Genomic DNA, 26,286 nt, shown 5'->3' on the forward strand with positions numbered 1-26,286 from the left:
TGGGCGCCCACACTGCCCCACGTGCGACCCCTCCTCTCCTCTAGGGCCACGCCGTCCAGCAATGTTGCTGCTGCTGCTGCTGCCGTGACTGGTTTCACTCTGGGCCCAGGTCCTGGTCTCAGCCATGGTCTTGGGATGGCCCAGACTGCCCGGTGCCCACACATGCACTGAAGTTCAGGCCAACTGCATGGTGAGCATGCTGACCACCACCCACCGTGCCTGGGGACCAATGGGCCTGCTCCATAGTCCCATTGGACTTCACTGGACTCCGCTTTATTTTACCAAATAAAATTAACTTACAGAATGAATATACATCCACCTTGCAAAATGAGAATACAATTTTTTGTAATCCTTTCCCTATATTACTTGGTGATAAGAAATTATAATCTCCACAAATATATTGCGAAAGTTCTGCTACTCTGATACATGTGTAAAAGCTTTTGTAACATCCAAAAGGTTATGTCCTCTAACGTTCAGATTCTGCCAGCTCTGATAAAGAGAACTGCAGTCTTATGGACATTCATGCTCTGGGGCCAAGCCTGGGCTGTGACCTTCTGCAAATAAGAACCTAGTGAGAATTCATTAGTAAGGCTCACCATTTCGGTACCACTGGACCTCCGGCTGGAAATGTTTAATTTCAGGAGTGATAACTACACGGCAGCCTAGACTCAACGTCTCGCCTTCTCTCCCGAAAGACACATCAAACTTGTCATCAAAGTGGATCTCAAACTTGGACGCATAACCGTAAGGGGTCACAGCAACTGGGCACAACAAAAACAAACATCAGTAATTTACTTTTTGTCATCAAAGAGACACAAGCATTTTAATAAGCACAGGCAGAAAGCAATCACAACAAACCTATCAAGTGACTTATCTGGGCAAAAATTAAGTCTTATAAAAGAAGTATGTAGCATATTCACATATATCATTATATTGAAATGGAAGTTCTGTGTATGGAAATTCTTGCTTCATTGGTCAGATAAGCTAAATGCTTATTTTTACTATTATAATTAATAGAATTTAAAAGGTCAGGTTTAACGCCTTACATAAAATGTAAAATGAACACCACATTTAGCTTCGACTTAAATATAGCTGCAATATATGCACATTAAAATGTTAGATTCTGAGTTCATTTAAACTTTACTGCTTGTACTCTTGGAACAAATAGCCATATCGATTTCTCATAAAAATAGAGTTTTTTAGTAAGTGGCTTCAGCTTCTTGGATGATCTGGGTTAAAAAAATACAAGAAATATCAATGGGAGAAAACAAAGTTTAAAATACCATTCTTAGAAATATCTTATTTATAGATTGAGTCAATACCTGCACCATAAACTCTCCTAGGTTTTATTTTCTCTTTTCTCAAAGGAAAGGGCCTGGGAAAATAATGACTATTTTTTGATGGCTTCCTGCATGCCAGGAATTTCACATTTGACATGTCATCTAATCCTTGCAAAAACTCCATGGCATAGTTACTAGTTTTTCCTCTCTTTCAGGTGGGGATATAGAAGTTCACAAATATATATAGCTAACGCAAAGGTTTCAAAGGCATCATGTGTGAAACTGAAATTCAAATGTATAACTGCCCAACTCTAAAACTTAGGCCCTTTTTCTCCTATTTCAATTCTCTTCCTAAGACCTCTTCGAATTAATTTGAAAATGCAAGCTAACATTTATTGAGTTCACCTTGTGCCAAGTATTGTTCCAAGTGTTTAATATCTATCAACTCAATTAAGCCTCATAATAACCCTATCAGGTAAGTACCATTATTATTCCCATGTTATCGATGAGAAAACAGCAGCACAAGGAGACTAAATAACTGCCCATATGCACCCTGCAGACCCAGGATTTACACTGGCAGGCTGTTTCCAGAGCCTGTGTTCTCAACCAATACATGGGGTTGACTTGACTTTGTGTGTCCCCAGGCAACCACTCACCAACAGGGAAATGACTTCTCTTTGAAGCGTGTATCCCATCTGCCCCATTTTTATATGATGATGTCCCACAGATCAAAACGCAAAACAACTTGAACAGATCTTGTTTATTGGGAAGTTGGGCTGGTTCCAAAGCTGCCTCAGGGAGTAGAGATAAGGGTTATAGGGAGGGCCTGGTTTAGGTCAGGGGTTGGCATATCTGTGAGCCAACTCTGGATTGCCTCCTGTTTTGTACCATGAAGAATGGTTTTTAAATTTTTTAATGGCTGAAAAAAATCAAAAGAAGGATAATATTTTGTGACATGGGAGAAGTCATAGGAAATTCAAATTTCAGTGTTCATAAATAAGGTTTTATCTGGATACAGCCATGCTCATTCATCTATCTATTGCCGATGGCTGCTTTTGTGTTACAGTGATAGAGTGGAATAGTTGTGACACAGACCCACACAGCCTAAACTATTTACAATCTAGTCCTTTACAGAAAATGTTTGCCAATCCCTGGTTTAGAATATGGTTAGTATTAGAAAGACCAGGTTACAAGTCGCTATTCTACCATTATGCGTGGTCTTGACCCATGATTTAATCTCTCTAAATTGTTTCCTCATCTGCATAGCACAGATAAAAAGGCACCCAGTTCATAAGCTTTGGAGAGCATTAAATGAATCAATGCATATAAAAAATGTCCTAGGGGACTTCCCCGGAGGTTCAGTGGTTAAGACTCTGAGCTTCCACTGCAGGGGGCATGGGTTCGATCCCTGGTCAGGGAACTAAGATCCCACATGCCGCACGGAGCAACCAAAAAAAACAAAACAAAACTGCAAATCACCAGTAAAGCTGGCGGTGCTGTCTCCCAGCTCAAAAAAAAAAAAAAAAAAAAATGTCCTAGTACGGAGTCTGGCACAACTGATCGATACATATTAACTACTAGAGCAGAACCAAGGGCAGGGAGCTTTATCCATGATATTTACCAGCATATTCCAACCACCTAAACTGATACCTGGCACACGGTAGATGTTCAATAAATACTAGTTGAATTAATGAATAAGAGCCCTCCGTTCTCTATGTTGGGAACAACTGCACTCAGTTCAGAAGCCAGAGGAGGCTCTGAAAGATTAAGAAGTCAGAGAGGTTAGATTGAGCTGGGCTTTCAGACTTTGGCTTGATGGAGAAGAAGGGAATGGAAAAAACATGGATGGGACTGAACAGGATACGTGTGGAGGATTGTAGAACGACCAATAGGCCAATCTTGGGGACATTGGGGATAAGTCATAGTTTCAAATTTCCCAGTTATTCTATCTCAATATAAATCAAATGATAAAGAAGGACATGATTTGGGATGTGTTCCTTCTTCACTCTCACCCATCATCCCCTCTTGCCCAGGGGATTGATACCAATTATTACAATTTAGAATATTAAAATTAGGAGCCATTCCATGAAGTCGATGGAGTAGGTCATCTATAGACATCAAACTAATTAGTTAGGTGAAAAATTGAACCATGGGAAAGTATTTTCATCAACCATTTTTAAAAATACCACTTATTTTTTAATGTTTGGAAAATAAGAAGTTCGGGCTTGACTACTGTCTTCAGTCCGAACAGTGTAAGCATCCAATTACTTGAACAACAATAAGGATCTTACTTTTATTGCCTCCCATGAAAAGAAATTCTGATATAGATGAAATGATTGAAGTTCACAAATTTACAAATTACTATGGATCAGAATATTGTTAATAATTTGTTATTAAACCACATTTAGACCTCATTAAATTGCATTTCATAAATTAATGTATTTATTCATTCATCATCAAATACTACTCTACATCAGGTGCTGGGGTTTAAAGATAAAAGGTCCAGCCTTGCCTTCAAGTGTCTCATGGGTCAGTGGGAGAGAACAGTTAACAGTGTCCAGTGAGATAGATGCTCTTACGAAGGTGCCACAGCTTCACTGGGGGCACCGAACCCTGAGTGGGTGGGGCCTGGGGTGGCAGTGGGGTCAGACATGGATTTCTCAAGGAGTTGATACTGAACTAGATATTTAAAAATGAGTAAAACTGCTCTGATATAGTCCAGACTGTGTGTGTGTGTGTGTCTGTGTGTGTGTGTGTGTCTGTGTATGTGTGTGGTTAAATCAATCTGCACAGATTTGTGTAATGATCTTTCTCAATTTAAACAGAGAAAGACTTAAAAGCATTTTAAATGCTTTTAAGACTTAAAACCATTTTTAGCCTGTCACATCTGGGCATTTATAAAACCAGAACAAAGCAATTATATGCAGAAAGAGAATATAGTAACCAAAGAATCTGAAAAAATAAAACCAATCACAGGTAGTATTACACACATACTAGCATATATTATAATATAGACTATGTATTTATTTCAGCATTATGGAATAGCTTATTATGCAGTATTGTACAGAGATGACACAGCAAATATACTTTTAAACTTACAGCTGAGGGGCAAGGTGGAGGCCCCCGCATGGAAGCGAGTCTCATCAAACTCTCCCTTATATCCTAGAAGAGAAAGCAGAAAAGCATGCCAACTGTTCCTTGACTTTATTTTTTAGCAGTGAGAATAAATTTTTTTAAAATACACTTTGAATAAAACAAGTTCAGCAAACCTACTCTTTACCACAACCGAAGCATATGCTGAAAGCTCTCCTTTAACATTCATCGCCGAGGCCCGGTACTGAGCGGTGTCTTCAAAATCACATCTGAAAGAATGGATGGAAATGAGTGCCCAGTGCAGTGACACTCCTGGTACAGTCGTCACTCAGCATCCGCGAGGGATTGGTTCCAGGACCCCCATGGATATTAAAATCCGTGGATGCTCAAGTCCCTTAAGTAAAATGGTGTAAAATAGTCGGCCCTCAGTATCTGCGGGTTCCGCCTCCTCAGATACGGAAGGCCGATGTAATTGCTAGCTGTTTCATCAAGGATCTCTTTGCTAACAAGCCACAGGGCAAATCACTGACTGACACATAGCTCTTTGGCACTCCTGATAAAGCTACTCTCTCTGACCCAGCACCCTGTGGTGTGTTATATAGGCCAACAGATCTATCTACCAACAGCTATAGTCCACCGTGACCCTAGCCTGGGTTCACTTAAAATGTCCCCCCCCCCCAAAAAAAGTCAACAAAGTGTCAAGCATATAAATTACAGTGTGAACAGTGTGATGAAAAATTGTTCTAAGGTTGTATCAGGAGCAGAAAACGTCCAGCCATGTACCTTTGGAGCAGGTAAGACCCTGAACACCTTGGGGCCTCCCTCAGGGTGGGTTTCAGTATGGGGGGCTACAGGGTGATGAAAAGACAAAGAAATAGCCTCTCCTTATAGACGCCCACAGACTCCCTGAGCCACAAAACGGATCCCGGTTAGTCTAATGTGCTCTAGCCTCAAAGTACAAATAAGTTATTTAACTTTCAATCCTGCTAAGGTTCAGGCCCACAGAACAACGCAAGAAGTGCCATTTGGAAGTTCCTCTAAGTTATAATGCAGAGATTGGGATGCTGTTAATGGAGTAGAGAGAGAAGGACCTCACACAGAGATGAACAGGCTAAGATTTCAAAGAAGGCTGTTCTGTGTCTTCTCACTGCCAGTGTTTGTGCTCTTCATTGTTCCTCTGGGTTTAGTTTCATTTGCAATATCTTAATTCTTGTTGAAATCTACAGACATCAATAGAACCCCAGGAGGGTCAATATAGTTGCCTTTCCCATAGCTATTTAATTATAAAGCAACCACATAGCTCACTGCCGCCTCAGTAGAATCCCCGACTGGCAGAATGGATGTAACTTTAGGAAGGGGTCAATGCTTGGCAAAAGCCCCAGAGTCCCAGGGTTCTTTCTGCTTGAAGCCCAGCATCACCTGTGTCAACTGCTCTGACCTGAGAAGGCTATGAATCTCTTGAGATCAGAATGACGTAATTTATTTTTACTTTGACATCTCAGCATGTCATGGTTTTATTTGAACCGAAAATGCTGGCAGCTTGTTTAACTTTTCCATCCACATAACTAGGCTTGGATTTCAAAACCACATTAGGAGACACGATAAACCTTTGAAAACTTGGAAATTTTGATGTGGATTCTGCTTTCAAATTTTGCTTTTGATTTTGCTTTATAAACATCCCAATGTCAGGCTCTGCGTCCATCTACAGGCTGACAGGGTGGGCACATAGTTTCCCACAGTTCCTGGTGAGCTGAAGGAAAGAACAATTTCTCTAAGTACAGCTTACTTTCAATGTCACCCACCCCAAACTTCATTGGCCTTTACTGATTAAAGGCAAAAGTGTATAGTGATGGCATAGATTTGGAACTCTGAAAGGATAACTGAATATAAATGCCTATTTATGTAACTTATTTTCTTACTAATGTCTAAGAAAAACTCTCCAGTATATAAAAGGATAAATAGATACAAATGAATTTTTCCTCATCGTCTTTGACTAAATTCAAGTAAGATCACTTTGGGAGGTAACGTGGGCTTGGTGAGAGTGTCATGCTTATCGCTCTTCGGTGTGCACCAAGAAGCAACGTATGGGACTGTCCCCCATCCTGATCGCGCTGCATTGGGAGGAAAAGGGAACAGTCGTTAACTGGAGCGCAAATTGCCACCCTAAGCAACTGCTGGGCAACACACACAGACCCTGATGTCTCTTACGCGTTTATCTCCAGAGTGTGCATTCCATATCGGCTTTCGATAATATACTTTCCAGGGTTTGCATGGACGTCTATTGGCACCTGGTTTTTATACCTATGAGACAATGGAAACAAGGTGAAGTAAGTTGAGGTGTAAATAGATTCATGATTAAAAGCAACACACACATAACTGTTGTTCTTGAAGGAACACCTGTAAACACAGCACTGAGGTCGGTAGTGGGGTCTGTTCAATAAATGCAAATAAAACACATTATAAATACTATAAAACCTCTTTTTCTTAACATTAAAACAATGGAATTTTATTCTGATGAAAAATGAGTTTACAATCATTTAGTAAATGAAGAGCAAACACTTCATTTTCCTATCCCATAACTCAAAAAAAATCATTAGTGAATAAATATCTGTGAACAGATTAAGGGTAAGGCAGACTGGATAATAAACCACCTGAAGTTCACACTCTCCGCATGTGACTCACTTGAAAAGGATGAAAACGGCACTGGAGATAACTGATAAGATATGGCCATTGAATCTCATCCTAATCATTCAAATAAGCCCAATGATATCATTTTTTGCTCATCATGGACAGCAAACTATACACATTTTACTGAAAGAATACTTTGATAGAAGCACTTATTTAGATTATATTGTGCATCACAATTATTAAAATGGCTTGAACAGTTCCACTCAACCACCATATATAAAGTGCAACTACATAATATTCTACATTTTATCTGGGGTGTGATGAATATCAATCTAGACTGAAAGTACCCCAGCTGCCAATTTCCACCACTTCTGAAAAGATCTAGATGTGTGAAAAAGGACTGTTCCTCCATACAAAGAACCAATTTCACAAACCTACTGGTAAACCAATACATTTATATAACTGGAACCTCAAGATGCTAGAATTGTAGTCATTTAAAAAAACATTCAGGGCTTCCCTGGTGGCGCAGTGGTTGAGTCCGCCTGCCGATGCAGGGGACGCGGGTTTGTGCCCCGGTCCGGGAAGATCCCACATGCTGTGGAGCGGCTGGGCCCGTGAGCCATGGCCGCTGAGCCTGCACGTCCGGAGCCTGCGCTCCGCGACGGGAGAGGCCACAACAGTGAGGGGCCCGCGTACCGCAAAAAAACCAACCAAACAAACAAACAAACAAAAAAACCATTCAGCCATCCAACCATTTTAAAAACCATGGTCTTTAAAAAAGTTTACACTGCAATATCCTAAACACTGTTCTGTGCATCTCACAATGAAGAGAGTGGCCTTGCAGTGCAGGATGAGGAGAGTGCAGCGTCATCGTGAAGAGTAGCACGCTATGGTTTCAAGGAACATCACCATCACAGCATCAGATTCTGTGCGTCAGGATCGAGGTCATTGTTGCTAGAAGGGGGATGGATAGGGAAAATATCGAGCTCATCCACTTGAGGAGTTGGGTGCATGACTACCAGCTGGTCCTGGGGAATGTCAGCTGCAGCTGCTGCAAGGTTGGTGATAGATTTACTTTTTACACACTGAAAGTCTACACACCGGCTCTTTCCTTCTTCCTTCTCCCAAGACATTCGAATAAAGGGTCTTTGGACATAGTTGTAAATCACTTCTGGGCAGCCCCCAGGCCTTTTCTTTTACTTTTTTCTTTGTAGGTTGGACAACCTTTTATTCCCAATCTAATCTTCTTAAGACCCCTCTCCATCAAAACTGATTTGGCCACAACTCTGTTTTCAATGTACTTGAAAAATCTATATAATTTTGTGCTATAAATAATTTGTGAATATTATTCTCCCATCTGTGGTGGATACTCTTCATCCCAATCAACCACATCATCACCTGTAAGCACCACTATGTGGCATTCATGGTCCCCACTCTGGGCACTAGCTACCATGAGAGGCAGAGTCATTTCTTTCAGGTAAAATTCGAACTGTCTACGGGCACCATCATTTGATAACTCATGCATTAGGGCACTGAGATCTCTACATTTAATAGTACTATATTCAAAAGAGATACAAAGAGAGTCGCATGGTTCTCTCAGTTCAGGAATAGATATGCCATCGGGACAATGGATTATTCCTGTTTTCTAGTAATCCAGAATAGCTCGAAACACAGTAGAGCCAATCCCCTCTGCCACCTCATACTCTCCCTTCTCGCTGGGACATGTAGAGTTATGTTCTCTGCCAGCCCCAAACATCCTGCCCAGCACTGCGTATGGCTGAGCAGTAAAAATGGATGGGTCTACAACAAATTTAGCGTTATCCACTATTAGTGTCACTCGTTCTGACTTTCTTACATTCCGACCTCCTTCTTTTGCATTTTCACACACAAACACCATTTCCCCAGATGTCTTACAGCTACCATCTGAACTTGACTGACCACTGTTTCTGCTGCTGTTCCCAGCACTGCTCCTGGAGCCATTTGGAGATGCTTTTTGAGGATGAGGACTGCTTGGACGAGAGGAACTGTGATCTTTTTCACGTTCAACATGGTGCTGTCGTGTTGAAGTAACATTTCTAATACGAGGAATGAGCTGAGATTCTGTACTTTCGTGAGATGAATCTTGGGATCTGTCACTTGACCTTCGTCTATCTCTTGATCTCTCGTTGAGAGAGATCAAGTCACCATGTAGACTCATTTTGGTGTGGGCAACAACTCCTTTGGCAACACGTGGGGGAGTACTTGAATGTTTATAAAGTTTACGATGTCTACTATTCAATTTCCAATCCCAGTTCTCTGGATCACTGGAGTTACTGTCAAAAGGATGAGGCCATCCTGCCATCCCACTTCAAGCTTCCTCACATTGCTGCTCTGAAAGCACACATGTAGCACCCATAACCTGTAGTCCCCCTTGAGTGTCCAGGCACAGGCCGGGGCCGGCGACACCTCCGCTTCCTCCCCAACTGGATCCCTCCGGAGGTGTCTGTGGCCGCGGAGGCTCTGGCGGCTGCGGCTACAAGAGCCTCCCCAACAGGTTGCAGGCCGGCTCCCAGGCTGCTTCTCGCCTAAAACTTCTTGACGAATGTGCTTTCCTCTCCTCCATTACAAAAATTACGTTCAAGAAGTTGGCCATTCACAGCAGTGTGGTTGAATCTTGCATGTGTAATGTCGAGTGAAAAGAGCCAGACACAAAAGAGTATAATGATTGCTTTTATGTAAAGTACAGAACCAGAAAAGACTAATTAATGCTGCTAGAAGTCAGGAGAGTGATCCCCCCGGAGCGGGGCAGGGGGGATTAAGGAGACATCCTGGGTGCTGAAATTGTTTGGTTTCTTGATTTAGGTGCTGGTTACCTGCGTGTATGCAGTCTACAAAAATTCATCAGAGTTCTACATTTATATGTGATACACACTTTTTAATGTGCATATGATACTTCAATAGAAGATCTGAAAAAAAAGAAAACAAAAACTTGCCTATTGTTGACACAACAGAGAGGAAGGCTTTGAGTGGTTTTTTTGTTGGCTCTCTGTGTAAGATGAAAGCAAAACATTCTTCCCACTAACATTCTTGCATGTTGTTCAAAACCTTGTCATTGCATTGAAAGCTCATTATATTTGTTTTACTCTTTTGTGAACAAGCATAGCTCTCCTCTTGGAAGAACTTAAAATATCAATCATGAAAGAAAACTACTGACAAATAGGAGCTGAAAGATTCCCTTTCTCTGACTGGCCATCCTTGGTGAAGCCTCTCAGCCTTGAGAGGCTGGCGCTCCACGGAGGGGCCCCTCCTGAGACACTGTCTCCTGAGTCTGCAAGGGGCACCTTCTTCACCACGTCCTCAGGTTCTCAGTAGCCAGTGGCTATGGTGCTGGACCAGGCTTTTCTGCTTAAGCCATTTTCTGTCCCAAAGAGGAGCTGGACTTCATTTGATTCCCTTTAGGACACCCCACTTCACTTGTGCAGACATCGCAAATAATGCTAATAACCATAACGGACACAGAGTGTTTACTGTGAGCCAGGCAAGTGCTTTAAATTCAATGCTCACAACAACCGCACGAGATGGTACTACTTTTAACATAGTAAAGTAGTAGCATTTTCCAGATGAAGAAACCCAGGCATGGAGAGGTTAAGTGTCTTGCTCCGGCTCTCACGGCTAGAACAGCAGATCTGGGATTTGCACCCAGGCAGTCTGGCTCCTGACAACATGGGATGCTTCCACTTTCCAGCTGTTCTCTATTTAGCTGCATTTTATTTCTTCAGATTTCTGGACATGGTTATAAGGAGGTTTTGGAGCAGGGAAAATTGTGGAAAGGGAGAGAAAGAAAGGAAATAATCTTCAGCCAGTCCCTACCTCTTCCCAGCTTGTACACTCGTACACTCATACACACACACACACACTCTCACACACACACACACACACACACGTGCATCTATGTCCCTAAAATGCATCATTTTTTATACTTTAAAAAATGTACCATTCTCCTTCTCCACCTAGCAAAATCCCAACTCGTCCTTCAAGGCTCTGATCAAATGTCACTTCTTCAATAATCTCTCCCTTGAAATCCCGTATGATATCATTCCTGCCTGTCCGCATTGGTGTTACTTGGTTCAAATGGAAATATATAACATTTATCAAATTATGGTTGGACAAGTGTCACTTCTACTAAGGTGTGCGTGCCTTGAAGCTGGGGATTGTGTCTGATCCCTACTTACTTCTATTGCCACTCTCAAGGAAGTAGGCATCACAGGCAAATATTAGGCACTCAGTGTTTGCTAAATTGGATTGAACAGAGTTATTGGGTAACACCATAGATTTAACTGTGCTTCCTGATTTGGGGCCGAAGGAACGGAGTTCTGATAAATCCATCCTTCATGATATGGATAATTTAAAATAAGTGCATGTGAAGAAGGTGTGTTGAGGCTCTTTGTGTCCTGGTTCCCTAGGATGTGAAACGGCAGGGTGGACTGGCTTAGGAATCGCAGCTGCGTAGCAGGTGTAGGGGCACAGCCTTCTGCCCCACCCTTGGGAGCCATCCCTAGCTGTTTCTGACAGCTCAGAAGCAGCCTCAGTTAGCTCTCTCCCCACAGGGCTCCAGGCAGACAGGACTGTTTGATCAGAGATGGCGTGTAAAAAGAAATCTGTGGCCACTCCTAATCTGGAACATTCCTTGTTTTGATGAATGACAGGGTAGAACATGTTAATCAGCATGTTCTCCTGACTGAATTGGTTTAGGTCATTTCACACTTGACTCACAAGCTCCCTCTTGCTCAGTTTTCTCCTTTGCTGTGGTGTTTTCAGTATTTCCTTCTAACATAAGAAGAGAAATATGACACCCAATTCTGTGTGGCAGGTGCTACTTGACCAAACAACTGAGTGACACTCTATTTGGCTTCTGACCAAAAACGTTGTTCATATTTCTATAAAGTTTGAATTAAAACAGCATTTGCAGCTCCCAGGCATTCTTCACTTTCCTTGTCCTTCTGTCCAATCCGACTTAGCACCTCAATGCCTTCCCCCCATCCCCCAACCCCCAGCTAAACAGCCATGGCTTCTCTGTCTCTGTCTCTGTCTCTGTCTCTGTCTCTCTCTCTCTCTCTCACACACACACACACACACACACACACACACACTTTGAGAAGCTTCCATTCTCTCCACTGGAACTCCAATGTCAGTGTAAGGAGCATCTGTTTTAAAGCTGCAGACATGGATTAAATGAGGAAGTGATTCAATTCTATTCTCCAAGGAGTTCACCTAGTTAGGCGCTCAGGTTCAGAGTCATTTGCGATTGGCTGTCTTCACCATCAAGTCAGGGGAGAAAAGTAGGATTTGAGGCCTGCTCTGTATATGCTTCGCAGTTTGTTACTTCTGGAAAATGAAATTCCAAACTGGTCAGTCACCAGCTAATTTTGGAGAGTTAGCTACACCCTGGGGTTATTTGTCAGAGGGTTTCTGAAATTCCTGTGAACATTTAGCTGTACACCATTTTCCTTATCATTTTCATGTAGAGTCTATGAACTAGTTAATGAGCTTCTGTTACAAGTATTTCTAGAATAATACTCTTTATGTATGTGTGTAAAATACACACTTAATTCCTCCAAACAAATGTCTGTTTGGATATTGGGCTAACTTTGATAAGAAGGGATTACAGTGAAAGCTCTTTGGCAGCGTAAAGCATGGTCAAACAAAAGGGCTTCACTCTAACTTTTCTCTATCAGCAAATAATGCCTGCCAAAATGATCTTTTCATGTTGAATACCCCTACAAGTGTGGTTGCTACTTAGAAAGCAACCCTACTATTTTGAATAAATAGCTGTTACTTTAAAAACCAATTAACTGAGAGAGAGCTATTCCATTAGCATAGAATTTGGACTTAAATAAATAAGAAAAATCTAAAATAAAATCCCAAACCCTTATACCTGGGAAGTAATTATAAATAATTTTTAACTATTTTAAATGCAGGCTGTTTTCCTAAGATAATATGATAGTAATTGCTAAATTTAAATACATTGTGAATAACTCTAATCTTGTAAACAAATTCAATACATGATTCTACCATGGAATTTGTGAATTCACATAATTTGCAAAAATAGATTAAGGTTTCCAAATCTCTGTTTCTAAGTTTCCAAATCTCTGGACTCTTCCTAAGATAGTACTATTTTATTCCCAGGTTTTGAACTCTTATCATGCTTAATGACAAATATGTTTGTCTATTTGACAGTGACTTCAGGGATAATGTGAAGAATTTCAAATATGTATTTTTAAGTGTCTTGCGTGAGGATCTAGCCCAGTAACCACATACACATCTGAAAACTTGGGTATTGAGTGAGCATCAGATTAATACTAATCCTCACTAACACTAACACATTGCTCCAGGGAGTTTGTGTGAGTCTCCCTGCAGATTACAATCCAGGCTTCCATTGAAAAAACTGATTTAGACTTTGGGCTCGAAATGCAATTAAATCTGGCTCTTTTTTAAAAAAAGGAAGTGTAAAATTAATGCAATTCTCTCCTTCTCTTAAAGAGAACTTTTCTCCCTCATTTCACATAGTTTTTACAATTTGACTGGGCAATACAGGCATATGGTTCAAGGACCAGAAAATATCAGGGTGCCCAGGAAACATTCTCCTTCCTCAAACCTGTCTGCTTTCTGCCCAGCTCCTCCCCACAGCTAACTGTTCTCCTTAGATTCTTACATAGCCTTCCAGAGCTTCCTTATGCAAGTAATATGGATACAAACATAAATGTTTTTCCTCCCCTTTTAAACCAATATATAGCCTATTAAACAAGTTATTATATAAATATAGCCTATTAAGTAAAACAGCTTTGGTTTTTCACCACATATATATTTCTCCTTCTCTGTTGACAAGCCCTCCTTCAGGATGGCCTGCTTCACTGTGGTGGTGCAGCAGCGTCATCTACAGCTAACTTTTCTACCGGACGCAAAGCCCACAGCCTTCCTTCTGCTCGGAAAGTGAGCTCAGCGCCTCCACACCGGGCCCTGATGAATGATGGGCGCGCCTGTCAGTGAGCGCTCCCTGGCTACCCTCTAGATTCCATCCAGACGGATTTAGTCAGTACGCGGGGTTGGCCAAAGAGCAGCTGCTGTGTGTTGATATCATTTGTTAGACCTCAGGGGCTTCCATGATCTGAGGCTGCCCAGTGGAAACTTGGAACTGAACTCTCTTTGGAAAGGAGTCTGAGGGAGCCAGGTCCCAGGCACACATGCCTTTGAGAGCTAAAGGCTTCAAGTGGAGGCATCACAACTGCCCGCAGCAACATCACACACTTATTTCTGTACTTTCCCTTCTTCTATTCAGTAAGGTCATTCTCACTTATTTCTTTCATACTTATACTCAGTGTCAGGCCCAGGAAGCTGCAGCTGGGTACCAAAGAGGCATAAATGCCAGCAAATTAGTCACCACCAGCCGTGGTTCTTGCTAGGTCGTGGATTCCCTGCTTATTGAGGGGAAGGATGCTCACTGAAGATCGCACACTCTGGACCAGCAGCTTGCAAAGTAAATCAGAGCTTCATTTCATGATTATTTTTAAAAAGGCAACGTACCCAGCAAGCTATAATCAATCCTACATGGACGTTTACTCTCAGAGATGGATTCACCTTGAAACCAGTGAAGCTCAAGTTTCAGGGTCTCTCATCAGCATGCGTCCCCACAAGGCTCTGTGCCTAATGCATATGACTTAACTTTATATTCTTTTTTGTAAAAGTGCTCCTCAAATTGTATAACTCTTACGCCCCACAAAACCTGGATCTGACCTTATTTATTGCCACAGCCAATTTTCAGTTATCTGCTAGCTGATTGTCCAAATTTCAGCTTTATCCAGGGGCAAATCTTGCTTGCTAAACAAGGTGAACTATTTTCTTAGTGGTCCACTGGTTCTTTTGTTTTCATATTTACTTCTCACTTGACTTGCAAGGCAACAGGACTTTCTGTGAAATGGTCTGATCCGTCCCTACTGGGAGAATTCTTGATACAGAATGGATTTGACTTCTCCAAGCACAAAAGGGGTCACGAGAACTAGAGAAGGTTTGTTCCAGTCAACGGACAGCCTCCCAAACAGCCTCCCAATCGTTCCTGAGACAAATCTTGCCTCTGTGCCTTTGTTTTTGATTCAAATGAACCCCTAGGCCATAAAATTCATACGTTAAGGAAATAAATATTTCAAAGCTAAAGGTGAAAGATTTGAGGGATCAATCATACTTCTTCTCAGCCCCATTAGTGAAGATAACAAAAAACTGACAGTATGGGCTTCCCTGGTGGCACAGTGGTTGAGAATCCACCTGCCAATGAAGGGGACACGGGTTCGAGCCCTGGTCTGGGAAGATTCCATATGCCACGGAGCAACTAAGCCCATGCGCCACAACTACTGAGCCTGTGTTCTACAGCCCGTGAGCCACAACTACTGATCCCGTGTGCCACAACTACTGAAGCCTACGCACCTAGAACCCGAGCTCTGCAACAAGAGAAGCCACCGCAATGAGAAGGTCGCGCACTGCAACGAAGAGTAGCCCCTGCTCGCCACAACTAGAGAAAGCCCGCATGCAGCAACGAAGACCCAACGCAGCCAAAAAAAAAAACCAAAAACTGACAGTATTTCTATTTTCCAATTTGACTGGAGTTTTACGGGTTGACAATTTAGTCATTTCATATTTTTTCTGTGGCGTTTTAATATTTTTTGTTTGTTTTTATTTTTTTAACATCAACATATTTACTCATTTGCTTATTTTTGTTTGTTTTTAAATCACTCCTTTTTCAGCCCACAAAGCACTATGTAAGGAGTTTAATCTCTAACAGAATTAGAGCTCTGCCTTTGTAGAACCCTATTACTCTGGCTTAGTAACACCATCAGTGGTACATGGTATGTTTGTATTCTAGTTGCTGAGTATTTAACGGAATAAATAAATGCTTAAGAAATTAATATTTACCTCCTAGAGATTACTTTGTATTCTTTTGAAAATCATATTTAACTCTGATGTTTAAAAATCAGGAAAACAGAGATAGGACACTGTAATAAATATATCTACTTAAGGACTCCAATGATTCGTTTATTGGTAGTACATTTTAATTCATGAAAGATGAGAATTTTTTTTACTCATCAAGTAAATTTTTTTTTTAAACATCTTTACTGGAGTATAATTGCTTTACAATGGTGTGTTAGTTTCTGCTTTATAACAAAGTGAATCTCAAGTAATATTTCTTGGAGCTAACAATTTGTTATTCTTTATGTAATTCTATAGGAAAGTTTGGATTTTTTCTGAGGTGGGAAATAATCAGTTTTTTAAGAGGAAATGTCCCTTTGATAGGCCAATTTGTGCAACTCTATAGGTAGAGAGAAAGGTGGGCAAAGATGGACTGATTCCTAACTTACTATACTATACTCTTATACTTTTAAAGCTTGGAAATTGATTTTTTAAACTTCATTTTCACCTAAATATGTTCCTACATTTCTCATCTTTGTTTACTATAAATTATTTGCCTTGGTAATATAGAGCTGGCTTTGGTTTCATTCTTTGGTTTTCAAACTCAAGAACCCTGGAAAGAGTTTACATACAAGAAAAACTGTAAGTAAATCCAATATTACCACAGGCAGATTGACATCACAGGTGAATTTTTAAAAAACACAACTCACCATCTGCTCTTTAAGAATAACCTTAGCTAGCAGTTTATCTTGTCAGCCACCTCCATTATGCTAGCCAGGTGTCCAAAGAACATTAGAAATAACAGAAAAGAGAGGAAGAGACAGGCGCTCTTTGGGTGACAGTGCTATTCTATGAAGTGTTTATACTGTGACATAGGGCATATTTACCACCTGTCCCGAGGATAAGGGAACTGCATGCAAAATACCCCTGTCGGAGAAGAAGACGGAAAACGCCTTTTAAAACTGGCTCACAATCCTCTTCAGACTTCTGCTCTCTGTGGCAGACATTCATGCCGTATGATGGGAGAGTTCTGAGTTTAGGGATCACAAAGTCATTGACAATTGCAATAGGATATATAATGGACGGAAAAAAGGGGAGCTTATTCGTTATGGAACAAAAATTTCTTCAGGCCCCATAGTCGTAACAGCTGCCTCTATTTTTTGGCTTTAGAAAACACATTAAGACCTCAGCTCATGTGAGGAGTAGAGATGGAGCCCTCTGGGTCTTAATTACTTTTAAAAAGACAGTATCGCTTCTCATCACAAAATGATACCAAATAAGTATGCTGACTAAATTTTAACACTTTATATAAGATAAAGATCCGTTTGTATAATAGGATTATAAAGTATCATAATAAATCGTATTGGATGCAAGACTCTTCTTTCCTTCCATACATGTATTTTTTCTTCACTATTTAAAAAATCTATTCAAATTTGTAGATGCTTTCACTGACTCTTGCATATTCACAATGTCACATGTTTTCATAAGAGGTAAAATTAACTTTGAGTAATCGATTCTATGAGAAATTTTCATAACGATAGCATACCATGTGAGACGAGGTTCTGGCCAGCCGGCTACAGAGCAGTGTAATTTTACATTTTCTTTCTCCCAAACAGTGTGGGAACGAGGTTTAATGACAAATTCAGGAGCATGGAGAAGACTATCTTCATTCAACTTTTTATGATATGCCTCAGTTTCTTCTAACTGAAAAAAAAATCAACATATTATGAAATCAAAGTAACATGTGCTACAAAAATGTAATGTAGAAATCAAAATGATCATTTTTTTCATTTGCAGCCTTACTTTTGCATTCATTTCAAACGAATTCCCCTCACCCCTTTTGAAAACAGACACATCACTTAATTTTTAACATTGTAAGCCTGAGCAACATATTTTACTTCTCTAAGGTGGATTTCTTAAGGTTCTTCAAGAACTTTAATTTCTATAGAAACTAAAATTTCACAGAATTTAAATATTAAGTGTGTCTTTCTTTGACCTATACATTTTGATGTCTTTTTCCTTCTTTTGTTTCTCCGCAAGACCACATATTTCTTCATTTGAAGCTAATTAATCTATATTAACACACATATATACAATGTTACATGCATTTCTACTTTTTAAAATTAATATTTATTGGAGTATAGTTGATTTACAATGTTGTGTTAGTTTCTGCTGTGCAGCAAAGTGAATCAGTTATACATATACATATATCCACTCTTTTTTAGATTCTATTCCCATATAGGCCATTACAGAGTATTGAGCAGAGTTCCCTGTGCTATACAGTAGGTCCTTACTAGTTATCTACTTTATATATAGTGGTAGCATTCCTACTTTTGTAAGTTATCTTTTTTTTACCGTTTTTTTCAGTGACAGGTGTTCTGCCTTTTCTCGAATTGCAACTTTCCTCGACTTCTCAAAACCTTCCTCCTGGCGAAGCATGGACGTGGACTGTTCGGATACTGTGGACTGCTTGGCTGCCGTGACTCCTTCCTCTCTAGCAAGGAGATTCCTCTGGGCTATGTAAGCAGCAGCTTCTTTAATTCTTTCTTCTTCCGTGTCTGTAATTCCACTGACGTGCACTTGGCTAAAATATAATAACAGCGAAATATGGATATTGCGGATGGCAGTGATGAGATAGCCCAAGTTTACCAAGTTCAAGGTGCCCGACCTCAGCTGCTGTACACTGTGCCCAAAGAAAACCTGACGTAGAAAGACCTGGTAAATAGGAGCTAACTCTTCACACATGGCAGTGATCTTCACCTTAACCAACAATGATAACCACAATAATACTACCTATTCCGGCTGTGGTGCCTTGACAAGTGCTTTTTACATACATTGTCTCATTTTTCCCCACAACAACCCTTTGAAGTAGACTGTACCCTCTCTACTTTAGCAATACGGCAACAAGACACGGAGAAGTTAGATAACTTGCCCAACGTCATTTCTTTGGTTTCCTTAGTGTGTTTAAATACGATTTAGTCTATAAAAAAAGATTAAGTTACGACTTCCTTCCAGAAAAGACGATATTGTGAAATGACAGACAGTTGTGTGGCTGTGATTCTGATTTTCGACTATGTGCTTGATCTGGATTCTGTGACTCAGATGATGTAATGCATTGCCCAGAGGTGCTGCACGCAGAAATAAGTTGTAAATCTACGTGAGATCCTTAAGCCTAGTGGGTTTCCTTTCCATGATAATAAAGGTTGTGTGTGTGTATCTACATATTTAATATGACAGCCTTACTTTGTGCTTACACACAGCCCTGTTGTAAAGAAATGATCAAACTCACAGCTGAAGTGTCAATGCTGACAAGTGACTTGTTTTTACTCATAATTGATGATGATGATGGCAAGTGAGTGGTTACATCCCAAAGTGCTGTGCCTAATATAGTAGTTTATGATAGAATTTGTGCTGTGATTTAGTAATGTTTAAAATATTTGGATTATTTTAAAACTCCTTCAATACCTTTGTTGTCAATCCTATTACATGTTTCAGTGAGGAGTATGTTGATTATATTGAAGATTCTCTTGAAATTGAGTCTCCTGAGACCTCTTAAGGCAGAATTGTACATTTGTTTTTCTTATAAGAAAAATTACTTCAAACTTCAAGCAAACACTGCCATTGTGTTTACAAGTCCCTGGCACCTGAATCTATATAGTTTGCTGACGAGTAGGACGCAACATTTGCACAAGTTTGGAATTTCTCATGGAATATTACTAAAACATCTGGCAGACACATTAGTCTACCTTGCGTTTTACTCAACTTAGTGAGTAAATTTTAATTTCTTTTCCCTTCTCTCTCTCTCTCCAAATATTAAAAAGTAGTCTCTACCAAGGAAGTTATCGGCTATAATTTAGGGGGAGAACAAGGAAGATGGAACATTTTTAGCTTAGTATCCTGACATAATTACCTCTAACTTTTCTTTTTGAATGAGATAGGAAGTGAATGAATTAATAAGTGAATACAAAACAAACGTCATGAGAATCTACTTGGAATTCTCTATAGAGGCTAATATACAATATAGAGATTTGAAATGAGGTTTGTAATATGATTCAATATGTATAGTAATTGATTATATTCAATGATAGTCCGGCCCCAAGTTGAGACAACTCTAAGTGAAGTTCACATACCCTTTAACAGTGGATGTGCTAACATAGCTCTAGAGGGCAGAATGGAGTCATGGTTTCCCTGCCTTTTCCATTTGCAAATAAGGTAAACCTTGGGGAAAAAAACTGTAATTATTTCACAGGAAAACTCAAGTACACTTAAAAATATATTTTTGACCCAGGACAGCAGTAAATATAAGTGCATGTCAGTGGTAACCCTGCTATAATTTGGGTACAAGAGCAAGAATATGATACTAACATCAAAAACACACTACTGGGCTTCCCTGGTGGCGCAGTGGTTGAGGGTCCGCCTGCCTATGCAGGGGACGCGGGTTCGTGCCCCGGTCCGGGAGGATCCCACATGCCACGGAGCGGCTGGGCCCGTGAGCCATGGCCGCTGAGGCTGCGCGTACGGAGCCTGTGCTCCGCAGCGGGAGAGGCCACAGCAGTGAGAGGCCCGTGTACCGCAAAAAAAAAACAAAAACAAAACACACTACTGCAAATTTAAAATAAATTAAAAACCTTTCCAGGGCTTCCCTGGTGGCGCAGTGGTTGAGAGTCCGCCTGCTGATGCAGGGGACGCGGGTTCGTGCCCCAGTCCGGAAAGATCCCACATGCCGCGGAGCGGCTGGGCCCGTGAGCCATACCGCTGAGCCTGCGCGTCCGGAGCCTTGCTCCACAACGGGAGAGGCCACAACAGTGAGAGGCCCGCGTACCGCAAAAAAAAAAAAAAGTCAAAGGTATAAAATGAAAAGCTAAAAATAGAATATTGTTTACCCCCTTACCTTCCTAAGTAGGTTCAGAGCAATTATGACATTAGCCTCCGAAACAATTCAGAAAGGAACCATCAGAAAGCAGTGGAAAGAAAAAATGGAGGGAAACAGAAGTTGGTTACCCAAAATTACACCCGCATTATTGCCTAGTGATTTTCCTGAGAGCACTGGCCTGGAGAAGATGACCTCATTCTGAACCATCTTAGCTCTGTGAATAATTCTCCATTCAAAGGAAAATAAACAGGGAAGACTCAGAAAGTTCCTGTTAAACTTTAAGTTGGTGTCTTGGACAAGTCTCCTTTCAAGATTCCTTTGTATATATTATCATTCAAAAAAATGTTTATATTATAAACAAATTTGGCATTACACAGACTGGTGATTTAGTGATTATTTTGTTTGAACTTTACCTCAAAATAAATAGTAATCTATTTTACATTTAACAAACATAAGCCAGGCATTATTATGGTGCAATTCTTTTACTTAGTCTACGTTATCTCAGACTTTTTTTTCTTCATAATGAATAATAATTAAAACCACACTGGCAACCAATCTACCTAAACATATCATCTGATTTTTTTCTTTTAGTTCACCCAATATTTTATAGTTTTAACCTTTCTTTCTACTCTAAACATAGTGACTATATATAGAGTCGAAAAACTAGCATCCAATACTCAGCTTCTAATTTCAACTAGTTACATAATTAGAAATAAGTTGCTGATCATCCTCTTTTGTCATATAGCCATCCTATGTGATGGCAAACAGTTTTACAATGAACACATCTCCCTCCGTGCATGGTTCTGAGGTTCCACAGACCTTTCTCAACCAGTACATAGTAAGTGCTCAATAAATGACAGCTGCTATTGTTATTACTACCTGACAACATTTACTCTCCACTCGTACATACCGTCCTGAGAAAATGGGCACCATGTAGTCACTTGGCAGATTTTCTTTCTTCTCTCCAGAGAGAAGGCTTTTCTTGGCTCTCTTTGTTTGGGGGCTCAACTTGGATGAATAATCTTCTAACATCAGACTGGAATCTGTAAGTCTGAAAAAAAACACCCTAATGTTAGTCTATAATTTAAAAAAATGCTTATAAAAGGAAGTTTTAAGTTTGAGGACGTTTTACAGAAACCTAGACGGCTAATGTTATAATCATCTTTTATCTTTAGAGCTAGCGTGAGAATGACCTCACATAATGCACTCTATCTAGACACAAGAGAAAAATAAGTCTATAGCAATTTTTAAAAATTGCAGTATAACTGCTTTACAATGCTGTGTTAGTTTCTGCCGCACAGTGAAGTGAATCAGCCATATGCATACACACATCCCCTCCCTCTTGGACCTCCCCCCGCCATCCCACCATCCCACCCAAGTAGCCCATCACAGAGCACCGAGCTGAGCTCCCTGTGCTATACAGCAGGTTCCCACTAGCTATCTATTTTACACATGGTAGTGTATTTATGTCAAATTTCATGGCTTTTTCCCCCTTAAAATTTCGAGGGAAAGTGGCAGTGCTTTGGTAATAGTTCCAAATACCCTTTGCTGTTAAGTTAATGTTGGAAATTTAGGTGGTCTACATAAACGGTTTGGATACATTGTGTATCCAAATGCTTTCAGGAGATTGATACAAAAGCAGATTTTCTGTATTGGGAGCCCAGGCAATTCTGATGCAGGGCCTCTAGGTTCAACTTGAGGCCTTTATGTAGTACAGACAGACTCCGTCTGAAAGGACACTGGGTTCATCAAACAATAGAGTTAATACACCTTGTGTGAACACACAGCGTCGAGTGACTCAGAAAATTACAGGTTTGATAAAGAACACTTTCCTAGTGCTGTTGCACACAAAAATCCACCCACCCATGCACACTGGTGCAAGTGTACACTTGGAGGTAGTTATTGTTCTAATAAACCAAAAAATGTGTTAGCAGAGTGGAAAACATGACAGCAGAGATTGCACCTAGAGAAAAGAATTGATGAAATTAAAAGGACAACCTTAATCTATATAGTTCTTGAATGAAATGAAGTGCATTTTCTTTCAAATGTATAGAATTTGGCATAAATTTCAGAAGTTCATGGACTCTGAAGAATCCATGGGCTCAGGCTAAAAGCCTCTCGTCTACATTGTAATGAAAGATAGTCACAATAGGAAGCTGTACAGGAACTCTCTGTACTATCCTTGTCATTTTTCTACAGACTTGAACTGATTCTAAAATTAAAAGTTAATATTAAAAAGGTCCCTGGTGTAGAGAAAATTTGAAGAGAAAGTGAAGCGTGTGAGTGGTGTGGCATGGAAAAAGCCAGCTGCCCAGTTAAAACAGCAAAACCTTCCAAAGTGTCCAAACCTTGATCGTTTCCAGTCTTTAAAAAGCATTAGCAAAAGCAAAGAGATTACCTAAATCAAAAGAAGACAGCACATATACAGAGTACAAAATGGATACATAATAATGCAAATAATCTTATCTCCTGCTAAGCAAGTAACACAGACCTGCAGGGCTTCTAGGAAGTACAGGGGGTGCAAACGTAGCCTGAGAGTATAGGGTGGGCTACTGTTTTTAATTCCTCGAGTGGAGTTGTAGCACAGAAATGGCAAACCTTTTCCTCTCCCACTAACTACCCCCTCCCCCAGGGTGAATATCTAGCTCTTATTCTATGATCAGCATTAATGCCAAAGGTTAGAACCTTGAAATCAAACTTGTGGATTGGTTACCAATTGGAAGGCTTAGTGAAATTTGTTCCTGGCTGGCTGTTCCAGGCAGCAGCAAAATGATTGCATTCTATACCCCTAGCAGGTTACAAAGTACAGGCTGTGCTAATACAGGTCTAAGTTTAAAGTGGTATTTTCCTTCACTCCTTTAATTCCATTACTGTACAAAATAAAATTAATTATGGAGTCTGTTTCATTTTTTTCTATTTATAGAACATTTGCATTTTCTAATTTTTCTCCTGTTTTTCTGTTTTTGCTCTTTTTACTTTCATTCTACTATCTGCAGTCATATTCTCATGAGCTCATATTTTCAATGTTTATTTATATCAAAACAGCTGTGATTTGTCATTCTTTTTCTTGTACTGTCGTTCCTTTTTTTCTGTCATTTTCCCTTTAAGATAAACCTTTAAAATGATTCACTTATTACATAGAATGTGTCAGAATGTGATTATTCCATTCTCACAAGTAAGTCACAGCAGATGATTTTTAATAGTTAAACTTTATGGTAAAGATTCATGGTACTATCATCAGTTTTCAAATAATATTTCATTTGGAACAAAAGGCTTCAAAAAAAAGCATTATGATTTATATATTATATAGTATTATTTAGAAAATCATATATTATATAGTATTATTTAGAAAATCCAAAGTATTTAGAAAATATCAAACACTTGTCATGCTCTCTAAAGTTTCTTCAAGCTTTTGAATCCTAACAAAAAAAGAGTGTGTGAAGGATTAGATGTTAAAATACTGTGCCAACAGACTATTTGGTAATGCTAAGTCATTTATCGAAGTTAACAAACAAAACTAAATCAGAGAAACAAAGTTTTAAGGAACTGACTATGCAATAATCAGTGTAACTAATTATTTGAAGGAAAGCCATGTCTATTTTGTTATGACCCAGGAACACTGAAGTCTAACATCTTACTCTATTGAATTTTAAAGTCAAATAATGTTTTTAGAGGAGTTCAATAGAATATGTAAAATTTTAACTTCTTTTTTTAAATTTAAATTTCTTTGAAGTTACATCAAAGAGCTAAATAAGGGCTTGCTAACCTCTTGGGCTTTTAGTTGTATCTAAATTTTGAAAATAATACTCTGTTTTATAAGTCAGTTTCTGAGTAGACACTTAACTTGATATGTATGGATCAATTTGGGTCTTTTAACTATTAAAACTATATTTAACGGGACTTCCGTGGTGGTGCAGTGGTTAAAAATGGTTAAGAATCCTCCTGTCAATGCAGGGGACACGGCCTCAACCCCTGGTCCAGGAAGATCCCACATGCCGCAGAGCAACTAAACCCATACGCCACAACTACTGAGCCTGTGTTCTAGAGCCGGCACACCACAACTATTGAGCCCATGTGCTGCAACTGCTGAAACCCATGCACTCGGTGGCTCCGCAACAAGAGAAGCCACCGCATTGAGAAGCTCGTGCATTGCAACGAAGAGTAGACCCCACTCACAGCAACTAGAGAAAGCCCATGTGCGGCAACGAAGACCCAATGCACCCAAAAATAAATAAAAAATTTTTAAAAACCCTAAATTTAATGTTCTTTATGTCTTGAATCTTTCTGAACTTCAATTTATGAAGGCAGGGAAACTAAGCTATAGGTAAGGATTGATTTGCGTGTGCATGGGTGCACCCATGTGTCTGTAACTGTGTCTAAGTACATCTACCTGTACTCTGCTACTAATTGTGGTATGTCCTCTTAATATGTCTAAAGTTAGCAGAATTTAAAGAAATATCATGGTGTGTATGACATCATCACACCTATGACCAGCAGCACCACAGAGAAGGGATGTAGCTCAGGTACAGAAAGCTCTTTCTGGAAATGTTCCAGGGACTCAGAAATAGACTTGCACCTCCATCCAGTTCAAATACTGAACAACAACAACAACAACAACAACATAACCTTCCGCTCTTACAACTTCATAATTATGCTTAACAGGAATAGCAAGAACAAAACTAATTATAGACTCACAGAACTGGAAGAGATCTCAGGGATATTTATACCACACTCAGTTTATAGATGTGGAAGACCTGGAATAACTTTGTAACTTGCCCAGGTTCATACAGCAAGTTGGTAGGGGAGCTAGGACTAGCATCCACCTAGGTTAGTGCTCTTTCCACTACAGCAGTAGTCTCTAACTTTTGTGACTGAGTCCTCTCAATCCAAAAATATTGGGGGGCATGCCACCTGTTTATTTATAAATTCTACACATATACTGCTGTATAAGTATTCTCACTTTATGAAATATTCAATCAACAGAAAAATTTTATGGGCCAAATTTGACTTTTTAAAAAATACAGAAGTGCTCATATTTCTTCCTACACTTCCATGGCTTGCCTTCATGGATCCGCCACTTTGGAAACCACAACACCGTGTCACACTTCCCATACTGACTCTGATGTTGATTTGCTATTCCTGAATTTATTCACATCAATTGATTTATTCACATCACAGTTCAATTAAAAATAAAGCATTCAAAAACTCATTAAACTTTACATGAAGTAAAATGCTAGTTCTTTAAAGTTATGTTGTCCTAGCTCCCCAGGATGAGTAACTTTATTCACACTTATGCTAAGTATGGATCTACTTAATGGCTATACTATTTTCTAAAAAAATTATGACAACCTATCAGCATGTTTCAGAAAAAATGATCGGTTGTAGACACCCGTCCCTATATGCCTACGGTTATATTGTATTATTGGTTTCCCTCTCTATCTTTCCCATTGCCTATGACTATTCCAGGAGGGGGATGGC

At 39.9% G+C, this 26,286-nt stretch overlaps 1 protein-coding gene and 1 pseudogene across 2 annotated transcripts in view; both read right to left on the reverse strand.

The window, feature by feature from the left end:
* The window catches only part of MYOM1 (myomesin 1), a 142,275-nt gene that overhangs the window by 94,034 nt on the left and 21,955 nt on the right, over window positions 1-26,286 (reverse strand). For both annotated transcript variants that reach the window (XM_033439353.2, XM_033439354.2), the window contains exons 3-9: window positions 21,719-21,859; window positions 18,291-18,519; window positions 17,482-17,639; window positions 6,582-6,674; window positions 4,554-4,642; window positions 4,380-4,442; window positions 597-761 (exon numbers count right to left, since the gene is read on the reverse strand). In XM_033439353.2, coding sequence (XP_033295244.1) covers window positions 597-761; window positions 4,380-4,442; window positions 4,554-4,642; window positions 6,582-6,674; window positions 17,482-17,639; window positions 18,291-18,519; window positions 21,719-21,859 — 938 coding nt within the window. The remainder of the gene's footprint in view (window positions 1-596; window positions 762-4,379; window positions 4,443-4,553; window positions 4,643-6,581; window positions 6,675-17,481; window positions 17,640-18,290; window positions 18,520-21,718; window positions 21,860-26,286) is intronic.
* On the reverse strand, window positions 6,852-9,483 carry LOC101289254 (BTB/POZ domain-containing protein 10-like; annotated as a pseudogene).

This window comes from Orcinus orca, chromosome 15 (genome assembly GCF_937001465.1).
Source record: "Orcinus orca chromosome 15, mOrcOrc1.1, whole genome shotgun sequence".
Lineage (NCBI taxonomy): Eukaryota > Metazoa > Chordata > Mammalia > Artiodactyla > Delphinidae > Orcinus > Orcinus orca.